The sequence below is a fragment of the Anopheles coluzzii genome, chromosome 2 (assembly GCF_943734685.1).
Source record: "Anopheles coluzzii chromosome 2, AcolN3, whole genome shotgun sequence".
Taxonomy (NCBI): domain Eukaryota; kingdom Metazoa; phylum Arthropoda; class Insecta; order Diptera; family Culicidae; genus Anopheles; species Anopheles coluzzii.
The window spans coordinates 9,193,005-9,215,896 of NC_064670.1; the positions used below are offsets into that span (position 1 = coordinate 9,193,005).

General features: G+C 45.1%; 1 protein-coding gene across 9 annotated transcripts in view; it reads left to right on the plus strand.

The window, feature by feature from the left end:
- The window catches only part of LOC120949921 (TLD domain-containing protein 2), a 107,796-nt gene that overhangs the window by 7,875 nt on the left and 77,029 nt on the right, over positions 1 to 22,892 (plus strand). For 3 of the 9 annotated variants that reach the window (XM_040367540.2, XM_040367558.2, XM_040367559.2), the window contains exons 1-3: positions 11,044 to 11,173; positions 11,264 to 11,716; positions 12,409 to 12,562. The exons of 5 other annotated variants lie outside the window; for them this stretch is intronic. In XM_040367540.2, coding sequence (XP_040223474.2) covers positions 11,560 to 11,716; positions 12,409 to 12,562 — 311 coding nt within the window. In that variant the 5' untranslated portion in view covers positions 11,044 to 11,173; positions 11,264 to 11,559. Of the gene's footprint in view, positions 1 to 9,191; positions 9,776 to 11,043; positions 11,174 to 11,263; positions 11,717 to 12,408; positions 12,563 to 22,892 lie in introns of those variants that run through there. One more of the 9 variants, XM_049607480.1, reaches the window with a different exon arrangement.

The following is a 22,892-nucleotide window of genomic DNA, read 5'->3' on the forward strand; positions in this document are numbered from 1 at the left end:
CTGTGTCGACAAAAGTGCCTACTTTTAGGCGCCGAACAAAACCAACGTTCGACATTCGCATGAAGAAGGTCAACCCATGTTTCCCAAAAACCTTCCTCCTCGTATATAAATCTAAACGTATCACAACCGCAAGAGCTGCTAAATGGAGTTGGGATTAGCGATGGCTATTAGGAACAGACACGGTTCGAGGGCGAAACCGGGCCCAAGCTCCGCACTCCAAGTATCAAATTGGTATCACCGGAACGTGCGCACGGACTATCGCGGCGACCTAGTTTCGATCTTGCTACTACTACTCCACCCGTTGGTACCACCATACGGGACGGAAGGCCAAAGTGTGCTTGTCATCCTCCTGCTCGGACGTGTTGTGTTGGTTGTTTCTCTTTTTTTTTGGACACTGCAAAAAAGTGCTGAAATGAATACCTTCACAAATTTTCCTCTCCAGTGAGGCGCGCGCGCGTACGAACCATCCTGCCCTGTGCCCGGTTTAGTCGAGTCTTCCGAGTGCTGTTCATCTTGTTGGTTGGCCGTTTTTCTTGCTTCCTTTTGTGCGCTATCTTCCGGTTTCCTGATGGTTCTAGGTCCTGCGCGAGGTTGTGCTGCCCCGGTGTGGTTCTTATTTTTCTTTCAATCTTCTGCTCTTCTCCCTTTCCTGCCCCATTCGGGACCCGTTTATTCCGCTCTTCGGTACGTGAGATAATTTTCTACCGCTGGTTCATTGATGTTTTCCGCATTCTCAAGTTCATCTTCGCTACGGGGAGAGGGAAAAAAGTTATTTTCTACCGGTCATGTGTCGTTCTGTCATCGTTGTTGTCCTGGCAGCTGGAGAAAAAGGCTTACCAAAGGAGGATGGTCTTTTTGTTTGCATGTTGTCGTTGTAGTTGTTAAAAGTTGTCGTCCGCTTTCAGCCGCTCGGGGGGGTTGAACGTGAGCCACTCATGGTGATCATAAAAGAAAGTTTTTCGTTGCTTCACATAACGGAAGACATCTTCTCTTGATGGGCCATACAGCCATACAACCTGTGTCTTTAATCCTATGCCGTACGCAACCCCGGAGAAGATGGATCCAGAATGTCCTTGCATATTGCTTTTTTTCCTCGTTTCGTATGCTGGTTTGGGTGGAACAAGTCTAAATTTCCTGAAAATAAATAAATAACACCAAAACACACGCTTCAAGAATGTTGTAGAGAAGCAATGTCATAAATAAAATTAGAAACTGGGTATGCTGGCCCCTATATGGGTCGTATATATATATGGGTTGCACACAACTGATACGACATTCCGGCGAGCAACGACGAACAAATTCAAAACGTTCCATGGAAAGGCAAATGTTTCCTTTTCCTTCCTGCTAAATGTGGCAATCTCAAGCGTAAGTGTGTTGTGTTTATCCTAGCTACGTCTTAAGCGACAAATAAAATATCTCCATGACAGGGGGGGGGGGGGGGGGGGGGCAACATTGTTTTTGGTCCTCGGCCCTCGCACCACTCGCACGTTATGTAGGACAATGCTGCCAAGCGCTCGGCGGTGGCGCGCCTTAAGTGGTGGCAAATAAATGGGGTCACATGAATGTTTCCTTTGTTTCTTTGTTTTTGTCTCAAAATTCCTCAAGTGTGTGCCCCTCGTCCTGCTACACACATATCTTCCGACTGACTATCCTTGTATCGGTGGAGCGAGGAGTGCGTTGCGTCACTACAGAAAGTGATTGTTTTATCGATTTTGAATCGCAATACAAAAATGGTACAAATTTCGCATGGAACGGATTTTTAGCTCGGTCATGTTTTTGTTCCTCACTACGTCGGTACCCGTCCTCTGTCTAGTGGGCGTTTAATGTATCGTTTAGTACTTGTCGCATCCATCACACAATGACAATGCGCAATACGTTGGCACACATGATGGCCATTGCCGATGTGTCTGTGGATTTTCCCAAGAAAACATTGGACATCGTTACACTATCAAAACCTCTGCTACAAATACCACGAAAAATCAATTATTTTATCCATTCTGTTTTTTTTTTTATTTTATGTTTCGGAAAAGCTTTTTTCCTCCGCAAAACACCAGCTAACCTCTCCACCAACCGGCAACTCGCCAATCGTTTCGACACGTGCGGCCATCCCCTTGGGAGGGAACGATTCCTTGCCCAACGATTGGACACTTCCGCCGAAGTACATTCCCCCGAGTGGTCGATTCTCGTTTATCGTTAATTGCGTCACTTAATGACTTTTGGTGTGTGCAGCCCTTGATACGTCTCTGTGTGCAGTGTGGAATAATGGCGCTTGTGCCTTACTTTAGCGCAATGTATTTGTATAGATATCCGTCCATTTATGTATGTGTGTGTGTGTGTGTTTATAGTAGCCATAAGTAAAGCGGAAGCCAACGATGCTTGAACCGCCCAATGGGAAGAGAATTACGTGAGCCGTTTTTTCTTCTTCTGTATGATAAAAAGGCAAGGATTTTCTTCTTATAGTTACTCTTCGGCGTGCTACATTTTCTCATCCTCGAGTGTTCCATTTTCTTATTTCTGATTTCTTTCAAAACATATCATCCAAAGACACCACCACTCCCTGGGTTGTGATATCGTCCGTCATCCGACGCAGGCTTTCGCAAGGATGCCCTCGAGAGCATCGAAGCTGCCTTGCTCGAGTGGTTTAAACGGTGTGTGGCTAAAATGAACAGCCAAAGCAAATACAGGCCAGAATGACGGGCTGCGCCGTCATTTATGCGTGGCATTAGCGATGCGTACGTGTGTGTGCTATGGCCCAACCTAGAGGTTTTGGCGTATGTGTTTGTAGTAAAGGAAAAGAAAGCAGAATTGTGTACGCAGGCGAGTCATTGGATTTTTGCTTCCACTTTTGCTATATATCGCCACGGACCGCGTTGATTGTGCCATCACGGGTGGCTAGGATGAGACCGTCACTCCTCCTGAATGCTGAACTGCCGGTCGTAATGATATCTCGTGTGGCCTTTGCCTCTCCTGGTCGTGCGTGATATTCTGTCCCGTGTACTGATTATCGCGACGATGAGTTTTCAGTTCTCGGTGGTGGTAGACGATGGTGTGGTATTCTTTTTCCTCTTCCTCCTTTGCTAACCGACGAACGCGCACACACTGACACAGCATGATCGAAACGCTGAAGTTGGCAGGATTTGTTGTAAGTGGCTGCTTATGAAACCACAAATTTTCTTTATCGTTCAGGGGAAAAAGAGCAATCGCACGCGTTCTTAATGGCACAAGTCGAGCAAGTGAGTCCTTCTTTGACATTTGTTTTGATCGAAGCGTGATGCTAAACAGAATAAGTGTTTTAAATTTAGAACGCTATCCAACAACAAAAAAGAACAAGTTTCAGATTGTTCTCTCGATAACAAAAGTGGTATTGTTTCTTTTTGTCTGTTTTGTCTATTTTTAAAATCCCTATTGCCGTCCATTTTACGTCTTTTCGACTGTCAATCGAGATACTTGCGAAGAGCTTGACTTCCCACCGATAACGATAAGTGGCGCTGAGCGATTCCGGTTGCGATGTGCGATGGAAAGCGTGTCGAGCCGAGCGTCTCGTTTGTCACGTCAAAGCTCGAACGTCATGTCAAACCAGAACCCAGAAGCTGGGCAGCAGCTCCGGCACACAACCTCTTAAGGATCCTCTTGCCCACCCATCTACATAGCGGCACACCCAGCGAACGTTCTTTGTACTGCTGTACTGCGTGTGTGCTATTGATTGCTTGTTTCCACCATTCCACTTGAATTGCTGTCATCGTGTCTTTCGCAAGTGCAATTAATCATGTCAAGATTCCTGTGTCATTAATTTTCACTTGTTCTTTCGGCTGCGGCTCGCTCGCTTTCCCGGGTGTGTGGGGAGGGCGGTAGGAGGAAGTGCCTAACTTCTTCAACATATTTTCGACTATCGCAACTGGACGGTGGTTGGGTTGGGGTAGTTGTGGATGTTAAACGGCGCACCTCTCAAGCCCGTAAGAGGAAAGTGATTTGCACGTGTGCGGCTGTTTGTGCGAGAACCACCCGATGGCTCATCAACGTAAAAAACATCGTTACATAATTTGCCTGCGAATGTGTGTGTGTGTGTGTGTGGGGGGGGGGGGGGGGGGGTTTGGTTAGAACACGGGACAATGCAGCAGTGTGCTACCACACGAGTGTGTGCTCGTTGTTCGTGTTTCTTGTAACGAATCGGCATGTTACGTTGTAGTACGCTGACAAGGACCCAGGTTACGTCCCCAGTTGGGATTTCGCGGTGGATGATTGTCGCAGTGGTGGGTTTTTACCAAACATTATGCGAAACTGTCAGCAGCGACCGAAGACTTGTTTTCCCCGCGGGATAGGTTTTGCTCAAGTTGTCTCGGTGGGACTGACGCCTTCAAAAAGGTGAAAGGATTCGCTTTTCCATAATATGATGGGAGATGGGATTGAGATGTTCCCGGTCGTATTTGTTAGCTCTGGAATTACCGATAGTGTGTCAGTGGTGGTGTAGTAAGAGTAGGTTGTATTTTGGAAACTGCTGCAGAAATGAGCTAAATTTAGTCTATTATTCGTGATATACGCAACAGAAATTTTTCATTTTTTACTTTTACCGGAACATTAAACTGAGCTAAAAGGTGCATTATGAGTGTTGCAATTATCAGTCTTTAGACGCAGTGAAACTTTGTACAAACTAAGTTTTTTGGATTTAGTCCCTTCAAGAACGACATCACAAGCTTACCCATTAATTCAATTTGCCAATTCAAAATTGGGTGCCGTGGGCAGTCCTTGACATATTTGGACAAATTTGTAAGGTTATCTTTACCAAAATCCTTATTATTTCTGGCATTGATTTAATTTTAAGATTGTGTGACGTAATATGCTTTATTTATTTAAAGCAAAAACATATTTGATAGCAACTTATATCTCTCCTTAATTTGAACTAAAACACTCAAAAATCATTAATAAACAATTTGAAGCAACTTCTTAATTGTGATGAACATACGACTTCTTTCGCAATGATATTCACATTCTATTCCCGCACTGTTGTTGTTCCAAGGAAAGCTTTGCTAGGTGACGTGCCAAGCAAGCAAATTACACGGTTGGACAAATCTTAAAAATGAAAACAAAACAAGATGTGTCGTCAGCAGCAGCAGCATGTTTTAAAAAGCATGTCCTATCAGTATTTTATCTTTGAAAACGGTCCTCAACGGCAGGGAAAACGAATTGCAATCGATTCAAGCTCATCTAATTGAATCTGATAAAGCGAACTTATTATCACGAAATACACTTTGTTCTGTTGCCCTGTTCCTGGCACAGGCACTGCTGCTTTCCGTCAACAACTCAAGTTTTGTATTGCGTCACTGCGTGCGTGTGTGTGTGTGTGTGTCTGTATGGACTTCGTTTGCTTGCCATGGCCATGGTGTTGTGGCAGTTCGTTTGCTGTTGTTCCCAGTGTAATTGAATTTTATCACCACCGAACATAATTGCCTCTATATTGTCATCGTGCGGAAGAGTGTGCCCAGCCCACAAAGGAAAGGAGGGGGCAGGGGGGGGGGGGTGGAGGGCGATACCATTGGAGAGGAGAGAAGCCCGTGTACGGAGCTTAATGTTGAACGAGTGTTTGAATCTGGCTAATCCTAATTTAATTGAGACTGATGGCATGAAACGTGACCTCAGTCAACTAAAAGGCTTTCACGTCCGGCTACTACTGCCCGGTACCATTGCCGGTGCGTTAGTTTTAACTTTCTTTTTTTGTTTTATTTTGCTGTGCAAGTCCTTGCTGTAAGAAGCGCAAGCTTACTGACAGCTGCAGCAGTGCCAGTGCCTACTGGTGGTTTGATTTTTCTCCCTTTCGCTACAAAAGATCACCAACCACTGGTGCTTCTGTGCGACTACCCAGCCCCAGCTCGAGTGGTTTTGCTGCACGTGGGTGTAAAAATCTCATAAAGCGAGAAAAGGATTATGTTGGAGATTTTGTTGTTGTTCCTGCTTTCAACAAAAAGGGGCGAAAATTACTTTGTTTAGGACTCGAAACCGTTGCTGGTCGCGTCGCTCCATATTCTCCACTACACGTATACGCGTGGGTGCTTAGGGAAGTATAACAGCCCCCTTTTACTTACTGCCTTATACCGGCCTTTCTGGTCGTTTGCTGATTGTTTGGCAGATAAGCTACCATCTGGCTGACGGCATCGAGAAAAGTGTCCGATTTTCCGATGGAATTTATGTTGCAAGGTTTTTCCGGCAGTTGCCATCCGGGGAGAGGGACAGTAGCGCACTGGCAGGAGGGGCTCATTCTCACCGCTGTAAAAATAATTTGACTTTCGTCGAAACACTCCATTCAACCAGAACTGCGGGAGAGAGAAAAAAAGGAAAGATGAAAATTTAGATGGTCGTTTGCGGCAAGGAAAAGATTTACTCAATGCGCGGGCGTTTTTGTACGTGACATTTTCTTGAAACTTGTCCATTGTGTATGTGTGAAAAATGATGCACAAGTTGGTTTTTTTTTCTGGTTAGCAAAGCTGGAATTGTCAAATGAGCTATGTACAACAAGCAGTTTTAAAGATATATAGATAGAAGCTGTGCCGGTCTCGTAGTACAGTCGTCAACTCGTACGACTTAACAACATGCCCGTCATCGGTTCAATCCCCAAATAGACCGCGCCGCCATACGTAGGACAGACTATCCTGCTATGGGGGGGGAATCAATTAGTCACTGAAAGCCAAGCCCGCAAGTGGGTACAGGCAGGCCTTGACCGACATCGGTTGTTGAGCCAAAGAAGAAGAAGAAGAAGATAGAAGCTGTACTGGATCGTAAATTTCGTGATGCAATCCAATTTCTGCCTTACTTTGCCACCATCTTGCTCCGGCAGTCATCTAATCTCTCCAAGGTCAATGTCTCCCAAGGTTGGCTCTGAGCAAAAATTCGCAGGATGTTTGATTGCGAATGGCTCTCGCGTGTGTGTGTGTGTGTGCTCTGTCTTACATAGCTCGCTGCGAATTTTATCGCCCTTGACCCATAAAATCTAACAAGTACACTTTCGGCCACGCTCAACAGTTTGGGCACAATAGTTGGCTGATCGCCAGCGTACTGTTTGAGCCTGTTTTTGGTGCCCAATTCTTGGCCCGAGATTGGCAACCACCAGACTCTTGCATCCAAACGTGGCAACCACGATGGTGAGCAAGCCTATTTTTGGCAATGATTGCTTGCGTAGCGTATGGGAGGAAAAAAAAGTTAACAGTGCCTAGATATACTATTCTTTTGGAGTTATTTCATTTGCAAATTGGTGTGGTGTACAAGTTGTGAAATAAAATGATGTGAAATATTCAGGAATAGTTTTTCAAATGGTATTCATTTATTAACAGTATCTTCTCTGGTTGTTGTTGGCGATTTCTTATCCATCGGGCATTTAGTCGTACAGAGAATCTTTATAAAGTAAAATAACTCTTTATGATCTTTCGAGGAGGAAAGAACGAATCGTTGTTGGGATTTTTTTATAGAGAATGTAAACGACTCATCGAAAACGTACGGTTCGAGTGATGAAACCTATTTTCCAGCGAAAAATGTCCGCTTGAACAGACGCTCGTACATTTCTATGCAAACACGTAGAATCATTATTCTCGGAAGGAAAGAAGAAAAGGTTCTGGAGATGGTCGCATGCGGTAGAGTAATGTGGTGTTGAAATAGGAGCAGTCAGATGTGAAAGATGATTACTTAAATCCCACTATACAAATCAGGCTTGCGGAACAAGTTTGGCTGAAGGGTTTTGTGAATTTATCGGACACGCTATGTAAAAAGGGGTGAAAAATCTATTTTAAAAATCGTTTAGGATATTTAAGTTTATTTTTGTTCTGATGCTTTGTGATGCAACACATACATTTATCATGCCTATCAAAGCTCAAAATATCGAAATATTCATACATTGCTCTTTCTTCTTTACTTTCAGGTGAGTGTACTACAGACGAATCAGCCAGATTGTAGTCTCAGCTAAGTTGTAATGTACTTTTGATGTTTTGTTTAATGTAGGTGTGCTTTTTCTGTATGTTGTGTGCTATGGACCGATGTAGCATTTTCATTCTTTTTTTTCTATTTTTCTCCTTTCTATTTTAATTTTATCGACGTAGTTTGAACATGATCTTATTTGTTCCATAATTCAGTTTAAAGTGAAACACCTATACGATCATACTTCAACTAGCATAAATGGCATGATTTACGTTTATAATATTAGCATTTCACGTTTTGAGCCTGTTTTACTTGTTTCAATACAACATAAAACATGTGATTTTCATCTGTGAAATAGCTCAATTGATAAGATTAAAGTTTGCAACGCCAAAACAATGGTTTTTAAGGATTCTATTACATTTAACTTTAAAGAGCATTTTCTTAATCTAATTCAATCATTATAAATTATATGTTAAATACAGTGGAACCCCTCATAACGAGTCCGCTCCAATAACTCACTCGTTATGCGAAAAACTCGTTATAAGAGGTACTCGTTATGAGGGTATCCAATGTATATCTTATCCTCCGTGCAAGTGTAAACGATTGATCCTGTAATCTGTTCCTTTGTTTTTCACCATTTCACCGCGATCGTGTAATGAGGCGGACAGAAACGACACATTATTAGCATAGAATATTGCACAATCAACTTCGCTAGGATACCGATATCCTATGACCTACTCTGGTCTGTATTGCCTAAACTCACGCTCATTTAATTCCAACCACGCTACCACCAACTGGTGCTTTTGAATCAATTTTCGTTTGCACGTAATGATTGCAAAACTCTCTTTTCCCCCTCCATCGGTGCGCGATCGGTGTAAATATGTATGTTTGTACTTTTGTTTTACAGCTCTGTGTGGTTTGTTTTCTTCTTTTCCTCGCTGTTTACTGGCACGAACCTTACACAAGCAAGCAATTTTTCGATCGAGTGATTGTGTTACCGTTTTCACCTTTATATATATACATATCTGTTGGTTTTGTTCCCGTTTTGCGAGTGCGAATGTTTGTTTGAATTTTCTCGTGCAAAATTTATTGTAATATCTACCATTTGTTTACTGTAATGCAGATTTGAAACTGTATGATTTTTCTTACTAAACCTCCGTAGATCACTATTGTACATCTGCATTTACCAGCTGCGTTGGTAAAGATAAATTTTGATCTAATGGACTTTTTTTGTGTGTGTTTTGGTTTCTTTTTCTTCTCTTCTGATTATTTTTTGGAATTCTCCTTTCTTTCAGGTTCACACAATTGGCTACCGATTAAGTTTGTGCTTTCGTACTGAAACGAAACTCCCTCCCGCGCCCCGCAAATTGCGAACCGTTTACGTTCTCTTTCGGCAAAAGCGCCTTTTCTGTTTCTCACTCGCGGTTTCGTCTGACTTTGTAACTTGTTTTCAGTGTGTTGTATTTTTATTTGAAATTCACCGAGACACATTCGCAATAACTGTTCGGTCGGGCATACTCGGCGTGATACGAGCATCCCACCTCGACGTCACATATTCATGCCATCCTACGAAACATCACCTGTAATTTTGTTTTGTTGAGCAAGAAAAAAAATCACCATTTCTTTCGTCTCCCCTCTTATTCACCTTCCGCATTCACAAACACTACCCTGCAGTGAACTGAACACAGACACAGACCAAAAGCAATACCTCCAGTTGTGCACTAGCAAAAGTTGTGTGGCAAACTTTGATAAGGGGAACAAGTTTTGTGGCCCGTTGCATCAGGCAAAGCGTTCAGTCCGCGACTGAATTTTCCAGTCAGCACCAGGCGCCTCCATCCGCGCCCGGGCGATTCTGCGTCTGCGGCTCTCACACACAAATGTACGTGTTTCATCCATTCTGCTCTTCTAAGCCTCGTTCTACCATTTCCGCATTTACACATTTTCTATTTTCTTCTTCATGTTTATGTTCCTTTTCCGCTCGTTACTTCGTTCTCGTTGGTTTCGTTAAGTTTCTTTCTCTATTATACGCTGCTTTCCTTCTTCCTTCATTGTCTATTGCGTCATTATGCGTTTCATTCTGCGTGTGCGCGAGTGTGTGTGTGTGTCTATCGATGTCAGCATAAAGTTTATTGTTTCTTTCGCTATCAGTCGCTTTACGTCTCGTCAACACGTTCGTCTATAACTCTTTCTTACTGCCATAATCTCGTTCACTCTTTAAAGATTCACGTTCATGTAAATCCGCAGGGTTGCATTATTTTTGTACCGTGTTGTGATGCTGTACTTTCGCCAACCGTGTTACTTTTGTTTTTTTCCGAAACGATGCCCAATCAGGGTACCGTGAATTGCTTTTTTCATTTGCTCTTCCAACTTGTGTTGCGGGTATCAGAGGACATTCAATGTTTGGTAGAGCGCGTATCATAGCTTTGCTCTTTTTTTCCTTTATGTCCATGCTACTAAAACTTACTCGTCGAATGGTGGTTTGTTTCAAAATTTCCTAACTTCTTGGAACCAATAATTTGGTTTCTTGATAAAACGTCGCTATCAAAATTTTATTTAAAATTTCTATCCGTGTAGCTGAGACATAAAATATTGTTTCGACTGAAATGTAATTTGCTACATTTCACATACAAACTTGTCTTTTTGCAAGGCTACTGTTTCTAGCTGCCCTGTTCACGCTGAAGTCGACATTACATAAAACCGCCTGAAGGTATGCAACTTGCGTTACGTTGATGTGCCGTACGGAGCGATCCATACTCGATATAGATGTAGTGTGGTCGTTCGGAAATTGCATCGTTACTACTTATTCAATGCGCTGGATGGTCGTAAACAATTCACAACAATCATTTTTGCCATAATCGTCATCATTTAATCGACTTTCGCGCCAAGTTTTCTTCAAGGTTTGGGCTAGTTCTCTGTAGACTTGGAGGAATGGAGTGATGAGTATTGTAAAACTTTTTCCCTTATTGTTATTTCTTTCGCATTATTTTTCTGCCAACGTAAGCCGTTTGGCTCTTTTATTGCGGAATACTAGAAAATAAATGTTCCTTTTAGTGGCAAACTTTGGTAATGGAATTGCCTTTGTTTGCCATTCGAAGTTCAATTTCCTCTTACTCCAATGTTCCACCCTTTCCTACTTTCCGCATCTAGCAGTGTGCTTATCAATTATGGATAAAAGTACAATAATTGGTCGACAGTGATCATTCAACAACAACAAAAAACGCTTTTCGTCAATTCCTAAAACAATTCGGTGGTTCGGTAATAAGAAACATTCAACGAGGTAAGCAACGCTAGTGCAGAAAAGCAGCGATCGCTCAAACCACTGCTCTCTTTGTATGTACGTTTCTCTACCACTCCCACTTTGGAACAGGACGCCGCGCTACCACGTGCTTGATTTGCATGGAATTTGCTCACGCTTGCCGATGCTTGGTCGTTGCCCGCTAAGCATCCCGCATCCCATCGCCTCGTTAACATATCCTCGGCCTCTTCCTGCGCATCCTCTTTCTGTGGCTCATCATCGCCATCTCCGATTAGCTTTTTCGTCGTCGTCGTCGTCGTCGTTTGTCGCCGTCGAGGACACTGTTGCGCTAGGCGAAGGGCACGCGCGCGAGACGGCCGTTTGCTGCAGCGTTCGCTTTCGCCACCGAACCCTCCGCCTCGGTCGCGATGACAACGCCATCTCGTGACTGCTCGCCGAAGCAGCGCACCTTTAGTGGTGCCGGGTCGGGTGGCTTCAGCGCACACACTTCGTCCTCTTCGTCGCTTGCCTCGTCGACGGCCGGCAATGCGAACTCCATCGAATCGTCACTCTCGTTCGCTAGTGGTACGTTTTGCTGCTTACTTCTCATTGGGTAGCGTTTGTTGGATTTAATGAGTTTCTTAGTTTTTGGTTTATTGCCTTCGGTTTTACACGCTTGCACACTTTCGTTGTCATGTTCATTGATATTAGTACCTTTTATGTTTCGTCAATTTTAGGGAGAAGGATATTTGAAGACAGTTTTTGTTCAGCTCCACATTTCTTTCTGTTGTGTTCTAATATTCATGTTTAATTATTTTTTAAATTATGTAATTTTACATACTACGTTATTTTACTAATTTTACGTCATTACATTACAATTCAATTATTTCATCATCCCTGTTCAATCAAAATCGTCCCGCTAATGTGTTTTTCCCCCTCGTCAAGCATCAGCATCCACTTATGATAATGTTTCGTTCTTGTTGTTCCATTTTGCTCAAACCCAAAACCAATAAATCTGTGGTTCATCGCTGCCTGTTCGTTCCGTTCTGAACCCGAAACACCATACAAAACATACGCAAACAAACAAATGAAACCAACTCCTTACACCAACTGCCAAACATCCCTACCATACCGACGCCGCTACACCGTTCCAAACCGTGCGCGATGCTTCCTCTTCCTGTCGCTCCTTCTGTCGTGTAAACGCGTGTGCGGTGTGCCGCTTGCTGGGTCCATCACACCATCCCCCACCACCATACCATCCATCCATCCACCATCAGTCAGCGGCAGTCCGACGAAGCTGTCGCTCTTCGGTAGCAATAAAATGTCGACCACGGGCAGCCCACCAACTCTACCGACCGGCCCGGGCCCGAGCCGGCAGCGGTCCCTGCGCGATCGGCTCCGCGAGGGCATTACCGGAAGTCTCACCTGGCAGTAAGTCGTTGTTTCCGTTGTTCTGCTCTTTAAACTCACTGTTATGTTTTACTCACTTGGGTTTAGTGTTTACTTTATTGCGGAGAGACGGTGCGCGACTGGTGTGCGACAGAGTAGGCGCCGTACACCGGTTCCACCGGTAGTGTGTTGTGTAGCGTTAGCAAATCGGTAGCAAATGGTACGCGTTGCCAGCTGTAGTCACGTTCTTCCACACCTTTTGCACAAAGCGCGTAGGTTAGACATCACTCACTAGCCACAATTTGCTTGCGGTTTACACACCGCGCACTACGCGCGTTCCTAGTGAAAACATGCCAGCAGGCGGTGGTGGGTCAGTTCATCTCATGCCCATCGAAACAGTTAGAACGCATCATTTTGTTGTTTTGAACGGTGACGTTGAGGTACTTTTTTAAAGACGTTTCACTGTCATTCGCAGCTAGAGTAGAAGTTAAGTAGTTGTTTTCGTAGTAGTTGTGTTTTATCCTCTCATTCTGTCCTGTGTTGCGTGATACGTGTTTTCTCTATACCAAATTGTATTTGTAACTGTTTATCAAATGCGTAGCCAAAGGTCCCTGAAAAACTCGAAAAAGTCCCTGCCAACCTCTCCAGCTAACCCTTGCGAACGCTGTGGTACGAAAGTGAAAAGACGGAAAAGGAACTTGAAATTCCTGTACAGCTTACGCAAAAACCGTAACTACTACGCTTCCAGTACGGGCCGACGACCGGTGGCTTGAGGAACGTGATTTCCCGCGCCCCGCGACCGGTTTATGCGCTAATTCTCCGGTACGGTGGGCAAACTACATAGGGCACACACTATTTATAGGCAGACTGCGATACGCATCCCGCCACGGATAGACGGAGCGGGTGAGGATATAAAATACTGGATCACTGCGCGACAGTCTTGACACACTCATTAGCACCGTTCGGCCGGTTTGCTGCGGCCCCGTTCTCGCAGCTTAAGTACGCTCTTTTAATGGTAAACACGCGCTCGTGCTGTTGTGTGGCGCACGGTGGCAGGCCGCAAAACCGAAAGGAGGCCATTTCCGCAACCGGAAACCTGTGCCCGTGATGAGAGGGGAGAGGCATGTCGGAGGGGGTACACACGCGGCGGTACACTCGGAATTAACGCGTGTATTGATCGTCGATCGTCGGCTGCGTCGGCTAAAGCACGTGCGTTTTTGTGCTGGACTGCGAGTCGCAAACGCACGCCACGGTTTAGGCGCGCAGGGCGCAGCGTCATGCGATCGATGCTATGGAGCGAGTTTGCATTTGCAGCTTTGGTGTACATGTGTCGTTGATCGATTGAAGTGTTTGTTTCTACTTCATACTGAAATAATTAAGGGTGCTACTGTTGTTCGTTTTGCTGCTTTTATAACATAACCTTATCAGAATGTAAAATGTCATTGCTCGCTGTTTTTCGTTTACTAGTTTTTAGATGTTTTGTGACATTTTGGCGTACAACTTGTTCATACATTTGCTGTCTGTAGCGCATTGCTGCTGTTGTGTAGAACTGCTTTACGCAATCGTTTCATGTTGTTCAGCTAACCCTGCTTTACTTTTATATTCTGTAAGATGTGCATGCATGTTGTGATGCGTTAACTATTGAAATTAAAATATTATTAAAAAAATAGTCAAACTTCAAAGTAAGTACAATTGGAATTATCTAATAATTGTTTATTTAAAATAATTTATTTCCAAATATATAAACAAACTACAGTCGTCCATTTTGTGTCAATCCAGTAATACTCCCGGAGTCCTGCTGGTAACATTGATGCACCATTTCCTCAGGGGGAATCAAAAGGCAACCGGGCGGTACGAACAAACCTGCAAACAACGCTGGTTGACCTTTAGCAACGAATGGGGACGTGTCGGTCCCACCGTCGGATCGTTTCCACAAAGTGGTTCCTTCGGGATCGCGCAACGGTTTATTGATCGGCGTGATTGAAATATTATTTTCAATTTATCCTGCAACCGAGAGGGCGGAATTGCGTACCCTCCTCACCGTGCTGTGGGGATGTGTTTTTAACCAATTTCACTCAATCAACCAAGACTGTCCCTCCACACCGAGAGCGAACGGTTGCGCTGGATGGATGGCCTGTGCTGTGCGAACCAGCTCAATCCCAATCCCAGCAATTGAGCGCAAGCGAATCGGGACAAAACATTTTCGCATTCTTGCGGAAGCACGATTGCGAACGCACACCCTTTACCATCCCACATCGGCATGTGCGGTGAACGTGACTTGTCACATTTCGGTGCTGTCTGACATGTGTGCCTTCACGCGGAATTCGCCTCGTTTGCGGACAAAAACAAAAACCCGGAATCGAACGGCCGCATCCGGCGTGGGGGGGAGGCTCTCGATTCTTCTCTGTTTCGTTCTCTGTTGCAAATGAGCGCGAACGTGCCTGCGTATGGCCAGGTTGCGTGCCAAACGTCCGTACACACGATCCGGCCAAAGATTATGCATATTAAATTAGCCGCGGGGCTCACGAATTTCGGCTCCCAAATTTTGACTCGCACAGCACACGGGTCGCCTTTTGATGGGTGAATGACGCTGCATTTAAACTACCCATGCCATCTGCATGTTAACCTGCAAAATGGATTTCCTTCTACCGTTGGGTGACGCAAGGGTGTTTTGACGCAGCGTGTAAGCAAACAAACGAGCCCTGTGTGGCCGAGAGTGGCCAACGCGAGTAAGCATTCAATTTTTGAAACGATATTTACCAACAACTCCCGCCCCGATTGATTAGGGGGCGGTCAGTGGTGCAGTAAACTCTAGCGATTGCACAAACATTGGGGCCTGTTTTGTCCGTTCCAAAACAGTCGACCCGTCGGTTGACGGGTGACGCATCAAAAACCAACATCGAAAACGCAAGCCCGCTTGAAGAACAATGTTCTCGCGCCACTGGGTGAACGAAAGGTTGACCGTCACTTGGAGGGCCGGGGTCCATCAGACCTGTCTGTCATCTCCATTCGTGGTCGCGCTGGTAAAGGCTTGACCTTGCGTTACACAGAGCCCTTTTATAACTCGGTTGCGGGTCAAAGCGGCTAAAGCTAAATTGTTCACTGGTGTTGACGGAAGTGATTTTTTTGGGAGGCAAAAATACACCGCTTTTTCGAATTGATACGTCGTGAAGCACAGGGCTAAGTCAAGTTCTTGGCTTCTCTTGGAGTCTCTTGATCATCAAATCCGAATGCCCTTTTCCAATGTCACACTCTCACGAACACGATGAAGTAGATGGAAGGTCGAAGGGCTTTGCTTGGATGCGGTTCAGTGTTTTGTTGTTATGCTATTGTTATGGTGGGTATATCTGGCTTGACAGCTCTGTTTCCGTTATTTCCGTTTTCCGCAACGGTTTCTGCGGGTGAAGGACCTGTCCAACCGAGTCAATCTAAAGTTTATTTGGACAAGGACGCACACGTGGATTCTATTAAATTGAAACAAGGTAGTAAACGCTCTATAGCTTTAAAGAAACTTCACAAGTAAAGTAGAATCCAAAATATCATTCTTTGATTTCTCTATTCAACAAATCGGTTTGGCGTGTGGACATAATTGAAACGCGATCTTCAGCAGCAACAGTTTAATATTTATTGCTATCTTCAAGCCCAATTGTCTGTGTGGGTTCTGTGGTGTCGTGCAAAATGGTTGGACTGCCACACGGCAGATAGTGAGTTCGAATCTGATTTAGATCTGTAACCGACACGTAGCAAAAAACTTTTGAATTTGAGGACTTGGTTGTAAAAAATACGAGTTTTATATCATCACATAGGGGAGCATAATATAGTAAGAAGTTACAGAGAGCAGCAAATTATCGCGTGTAAAAAGATTGTTTCCTAGTTAACAAGGGGCATTTATAACTTGATTGCATGCGAAGACTGGCCACGCTACATTTAAACGACTTCTCGCTCTCTCCTATTTTCGCAGTTTCATTTTTGTTGTTGTAGTAATGGATTAACAAGTTTATGCGTTTTCTTTTGATACTATACTTCCAGCGATAAAGGTGTAGTTAAGCCTATATTTTAACCATTACTTCGGTGGCAAATCGCCGATCGGCTTTCGCGAAGCTGATCCGGGCCAGCGAATTTATAGCGTGCGAAGGGACGGACTGCCTGCCTGCCTGCCGAACATGAACGTTAAGCTCCATCTTACAAGCGATTTACACGGCTGACCGCTTCCGCTGATGGAATTGTACGATATGTTTTACCTTACACCGGTGGCATCAAGCTCGCACAATTGCATCGCCCAAACCGACTAGAAAGAAGAAAAAGGAGCACGCTCTGCGGCCAGAAGTGCGTGCGTGAAACTGGAGCATAACACGGGCGCGTGACCTTTGGCTTCTTGCAGTCGTTGTGCGCTTTCTTTCCTTCGCCCTGCACGGTCCGGCGGACCTGCAAACCGGTAATCCCGATCCCACATATTCCATCACGCGGGACGCGAGAATGATTTAAAGTTCAATGCAATTCATCGACCTTGCCGGTGGGTAAATGTAAAAGCCACTGTCGCCGATTGCCGTGTCCAATGCGATCTCGTATTTCTTTTTTTTCCGCCTCCTGGGAGACGAATTTCGCCTGCACGCACACTCAGTTTTTTGTTTTGTTTCAAGTAAAATTCTTCAAGTAGAAGAGCGAGCACGACAAAGAGCAAAGAAAAACAGCGGAAACGGAGCGGGTAGTAGAATTCGCGAGAAAAATACGGTCAGATTACGCGATAACAATTAAGGATTATTACCGTGATTGTTTGATTTCTTCTTTTGCGGGCAGCCCATTAAATAACGTGCTTCCGTTAACAACACCTTGTTGTGTGCGGGTAATTGAGATAAAACGGCCCGGGGTGCAAATTTATCGAGGAGGGGGGGGGGGGGAAGCCACACTTACCCGCCGATTAGTGGGGTGAGGAAACTTCATTCCTTGTGCGCATGCCGGTGGCGTCATTGTATTTTGATGAGGAAGAAAAAAGAATAGATTAATTTGCGATGCTTCATTCCGAGCAGCTGATCGTCCATTACAGGAGAGGAGAAAGCAAGGAAGCCCAAAATATGTAGAAATCCTTCTAGAACATTTCATGCATTGTTCCTTATCTTCCACCTGCTCCGATCATAGTTCAGAGAGTCCTTTATTTACCTTCGTTTAACAAGATTATCGGATGTATACGATCCCTTTAATTTACGTTCGCCGACATTGCAAGGATCTGATACGGGTCTTCCCTTGGGGGCATTGTGTGGCAACACGCCGTATTACAGGCAAGGAAAATCTTTTTTCGTAATGCAAAAGATCCGGCCACGCGTCCTTGCATGTCCCGCCGACCGTCTCAATCGATCCATCGTTCGATCGATCATTTCTGGGCGTGAGAGTCAAATCAAAACGTTTAATAATCAAACACCCTCAGCTCGTATGGCGGAGTCCCCGTTGGTACGGCGTAGAGCAACACACAAAAAAAGCCACCCATGCAAAGGCGATCGTTTTTGCTAAAGCGTTTTGAACACTCCAGAAAGTGTCCGCTGCTTCTAGAGCCTGTTTACGTGCGCGTGTGTGTGTGTGTTTGTGCGGGGTTAGATCGCGATAAACAGCAAGGTGGAAGGTCAGCATCGAACCGGACCTGCACCGGTTCATAACTTAATCAATTTCAATATTAACTTAACCATTATGGTCGTTGAATTATTCATCAGATTGCCGTTGTGCTCTCCGCCGCTGCAGGAGATGCTGGTAGTGGTGGTTGTTGGACACGCTGCAGCCACCTTTCGCTGTGCGCAAAAGTTCTGGCTGGCAGCGAGCTGGCACGAGAGCTGGGCTTGAGTTCGGGAACAGGTGTGTTGCAGGCGGTTACAACGGATGGATGAAAATCTCGTTAAAATTGCATCGTCCTTTCGCTCCAAAGGCGTGGTGCGCCTTACTTGGGTAGTACCACCACCGCAGCGGTGTCTTTGCGCAGCGATGGAGGTAGAATAGAATAATCAGATTAACATTAGCCTGGTAGTGGCTTTAGCGTTGCACCGATTTTGCATTATTTGTAATGGTTAAGTTTAACGAGGGTAAAACTTAACTTTTAGACAATGTGAATTGAAGGAAAACAAAATGTATTATTTACAGTAGGTATCTTCTCATATAATAGTAGGTAGTAGGTGTATTTAACGTAATTTCGAATACAAGCGATTATTTTGATTGTAACGCAAGCACCAACCTGTTGCATCGTACAATGGCATTATTTAACATTCAGGAACTTTTCGTTCCATCGCCTCCACGGTACGGTCGAAGGTTCCTGATATCCTGTCGTGCTACTCCTAGACATCAAGCGAGCAGGTTGCAGGTTGGCAATTAAATGCAAACGCCGTGTCGAAACTGTCACCACCGGACGACCTGGGAGAAGCAGCAGGATCGAGCCCAGAACACCTCATACTCCTACAGCGCAGCGGCGCACGGATAGTACTTCCCGCAGGCTCGCTGGATTGGATTGATGGACGTAATCAAATTAGATGACACGAAGGAAGATGGGTTCCCTCGGCGATTGGTTTCCAGTGCCAGCGAGGACGTGGCGTTTGCCATCATGCAATATAATGCGCTGCACTGCTGGAACGAAACGCACAAAACGTCAACAGTATTCCACTGAACGCGCCACAGTTTCGCAAGCGGCATGTTGCAATTGCGTTATCACGAACACAACCTCCGTAGGCTGTGCTCGGGCTCTGGAAGACGGGGCAAAATGCCGATGAGAGCCGACCAGCACGCACGCACTCTGACTGATGTTGGGTGTCCGATTCAATTATGTCTACCATTTTTCATGTCAAATTTGTGCGCTTGGTTTCGGGCGGGGTAGCTATGTCCCACTCCATTTGTGCTCAATTGTATAATGGACTTTCCTTTTGGTAGTGGTATACTTTTTTTTTTGGGGTGGTAACGAAGAGCCGTGTGAAATGTGTTGCAGGCTCGAAAACGTTTCCATGTTACATATAATTCATATTACAATCGAATGAATATCAATTATTTTGCACAAAAAAGCATGCAATTGCATTTATTGGATTGTATGTTCCGTACGAAGTGGATGTATCTTTGCAAACAACTCTTAACACACGGTCTATCCATGGTGTTTCCTATACCGTTCTCGGTACTTTTCACTCGCGCTAGATACACATATTCTCAAGGCCATCAAAACACAGCCACAAACCCTAAGCGAGCGAGCGAGCGGGAATCAGTTCTGACGTGCTGCCCGAGATCCGTAGGCAGGATAATGAAAATTTTAAAATCAAATCAAGCAATGCCCGCGCCATCCAGTCCACCTACACGAACCAGCTCTGCCCGGCTGGTGTTTAATGTGTGTGTGTTGGTGTACTTTTTGCGCCAGGAAGCAAAACATGCTCTGTCCCCTTTTGTTTCACTTGCGGGTTCGTCCATTCGTCCTGACGCCACGGTCTGTGATAACGCGAGCGCTTGTGCCGCGAATATATTTGCATCTCATCAGGCACGTAACCGAATTGTAATTCCACCAAGCACGGTGATGCGGCACCGCGCGTAAAGCTATCAGCGCATCGTTTTTACGCTGGAGCTGCGCGGAGCCTCCTGTGAAGCAACTGTGAAGGAGAGTGGGTAACAGGAGGGTAGGTGGTAATGATGTTGGTGGACACACCCACCGTCTAATGACGAATAGAACGATCATTTGGGTGGGATGTGCGCGTTCGTCGTGTGCCGGCGGGTCGTGCGGAATTCTAATTGCATCTCCGCGCAATCTCCGGCCAACGTGCTGTTGTGGACGGGTTTTTTTCGGCGTTGCGGACGCAGCACAGTTTGCATACGTAAGTTGGATGCTGCTGGTAGGCGAACGAGCGGTGCGAAACGTAATTATGCTCTTCGTTAGTGTATGTGTGTGTGTGTGTGTGTGAACACGTGATGTTTATCGAATCTAGCTAACAAACATCTAGAAATGAAAGGAAAGAGTGAGAGATCGACTATGCATTTTTAAGATTTTAGTAGGAATGTTTTTTGTCCACGTGCCATCCAAAATTACTTTCTTATCAGAGATACTTATCGATCGCCAGATAAGCTTAATTTGGTATAACAGCAGCTGCTTTTGGACAGCTTGAACAGATCATTCTGCTAAGTTTTGCATTTGCTTTGAACTATAATAAACAAAGTAATTCAGCTCCTATCATCTTCCAATAATCTTTAAGCGCCTTCTTGCACCGTATCAAACCCAATCCAGCTGAATGCGGTTCTGTGATCTTCAAGGGTACAACCGACGCGGGCTTCTCTTAGATTGGTACCGCAGCTGAAGGGCAGCGAAGAAATTCTATACCCTCTTGCCTAACACTTTGTGGCGCTGTGCGGCCTTGAGCGGGGGAAGTTCGATTTTTCTCCGTAGTCTTTTTAATGCCTAATGGAATGAAAACAACACCCGAACGTCCTTATCCACTCTCGGTTGCGGGAGACACAATTACACACCGAAAGCAAGTTTACCAACCCTTCCAACGTGTATGCCCTCCGTGCGGCCGTTCAACCCTGTTATACATAGCAGCAGCAGCAGCATAGGGTCGTTTTACATGGCTATGAACTCTGGAAACTATCGCATCACATATACGCACCCCAAGACCCGTAAGCACATCCATCTCCGAAGAACCGTCCCCGGGGACAGGTTTGTTTGTTTCTTGCTTCGCGTGTGTCTGCTGCTTTCATTTTCGCACTGCGCACTGATGACAAATCAGTACTTTTAAGACGATTCATCGCCCAGATGCGTGCGTTTCCAAGGAAGGACGACGAATAATTCTTTATTGAATGTAAATTATCCATCGCGGTAACGATTCCATGCGATGATGGGGTTGATGTGCGTGCTGAAAAGAAATACAGCCAATGGTCCCATTATCGGCTACCGGAATGCCACATCCGGAAAATAATAAATTAAATCAAAAGAAAAATAGTGTCCACACACCGGCTTGTATACAACCGTACCAGAATCTCTCGACCCAGTGCTCTTATTTGTGTCTTGCGCCTTTTCCGGTCTTTTGGGTGCTACTGTGCCGCGATCGAACCGATTGGCGCAGGTGAATGTCGTGTGTTAAACCAAGAAGGAGCAAGTATGCGACTGAAAGAGGGGGATTTGTTCTTTCCTTAACGCTCTGTGTCGTGCTTTTTCCACAACAACTTGTTGTTTTGTGTTTTATGGTGCTTACTGCCTGAAATTAACGCATGAATGTGCGATTGGTATGTTTGCTACATCGCTATCTCTCTCTACAGAGCACAAGACGTGATTAATCTGTACTTCAACAGCGACAAGCAAAAACTCAAGCCCCGTCACGAGAAGGATGATAAAATTTAATGTCCCCAATTATTTGGAACGTGTAAGACGCGTGTGTTGATGTGAGGTCCCTTTGGTGCAGCTAAAGCACCTTCAACCTTGTTGATGTGTTCGAACAATTTAAAATATTTAAAGGGAACAGACAAAAAGTTTATGTCGATAAAATGTATCACTTGTATACACAGGATTGTTGGAATGATTTTTATCATATCAAACAACATAAATGAATGTAATAAGGTGTATTGTTTACTATTAAGAACTCACTTTCATTACGTGTACGGCGTCCCGAACCACGCCGACCGTATCGGGGCCATCGAGTCTGTTGAATTGCGTGTTGAACGAATTTTGGGTGAAACATTTTATGTTTATTTTATTCAATTCTTGCTCCATTCCGCGCCCACCAGTACATAACCGATTGGCTAATACATTGTTTCGTACGCGTTTAGTTTGATTTCGCCCTGCAACAACACAGTCGATGTTACAAGACATCATACCCGCGCACACCCGTACACACAACCAGTGGCGGGTACAGAGCCCGCCCGTCCAGATCCGATCCAATCTAGATCGAAATAAATTGAAATTGATCGTTACCGACGAGTACGTCCCCACCGCGCACTCGCCACCAGTACGAAGCGAGGAGGATCGAGTACTACGAACTCCTCCAGTCACTGTGGCGGGAGGAACAGTTTTGCCACCCCATGTCGTCGATGTGCAGCAGTTTGTTGGCAAACGTGCCGCTGACAGCGAACAAGCATGAGTGCTGTTAGCGCGCGCACATTGGGCTTGTTGCGTTTCAGGCTGTGGCTCGATGATCGTACGCAAGGTTCACGCGATCGTAAATCGTCCACTGCACCGCGAAGAGATCTCTCGTGCAGGTCAGTTCAGTACACCCCGTGCAGCTGAAATCCATCGTTTTGGGACGCTGTTTGCAATTGGAAGAATCGATGGAATGATGGGAAGAGCACAGCAACAAAAATGGCTGGAAACGATCGTTTGTTCTGCAAGAATTATGCTGCGAGCGGTCGTGGCCGTGTGGCGTCTGTAAGACAAGTTTAT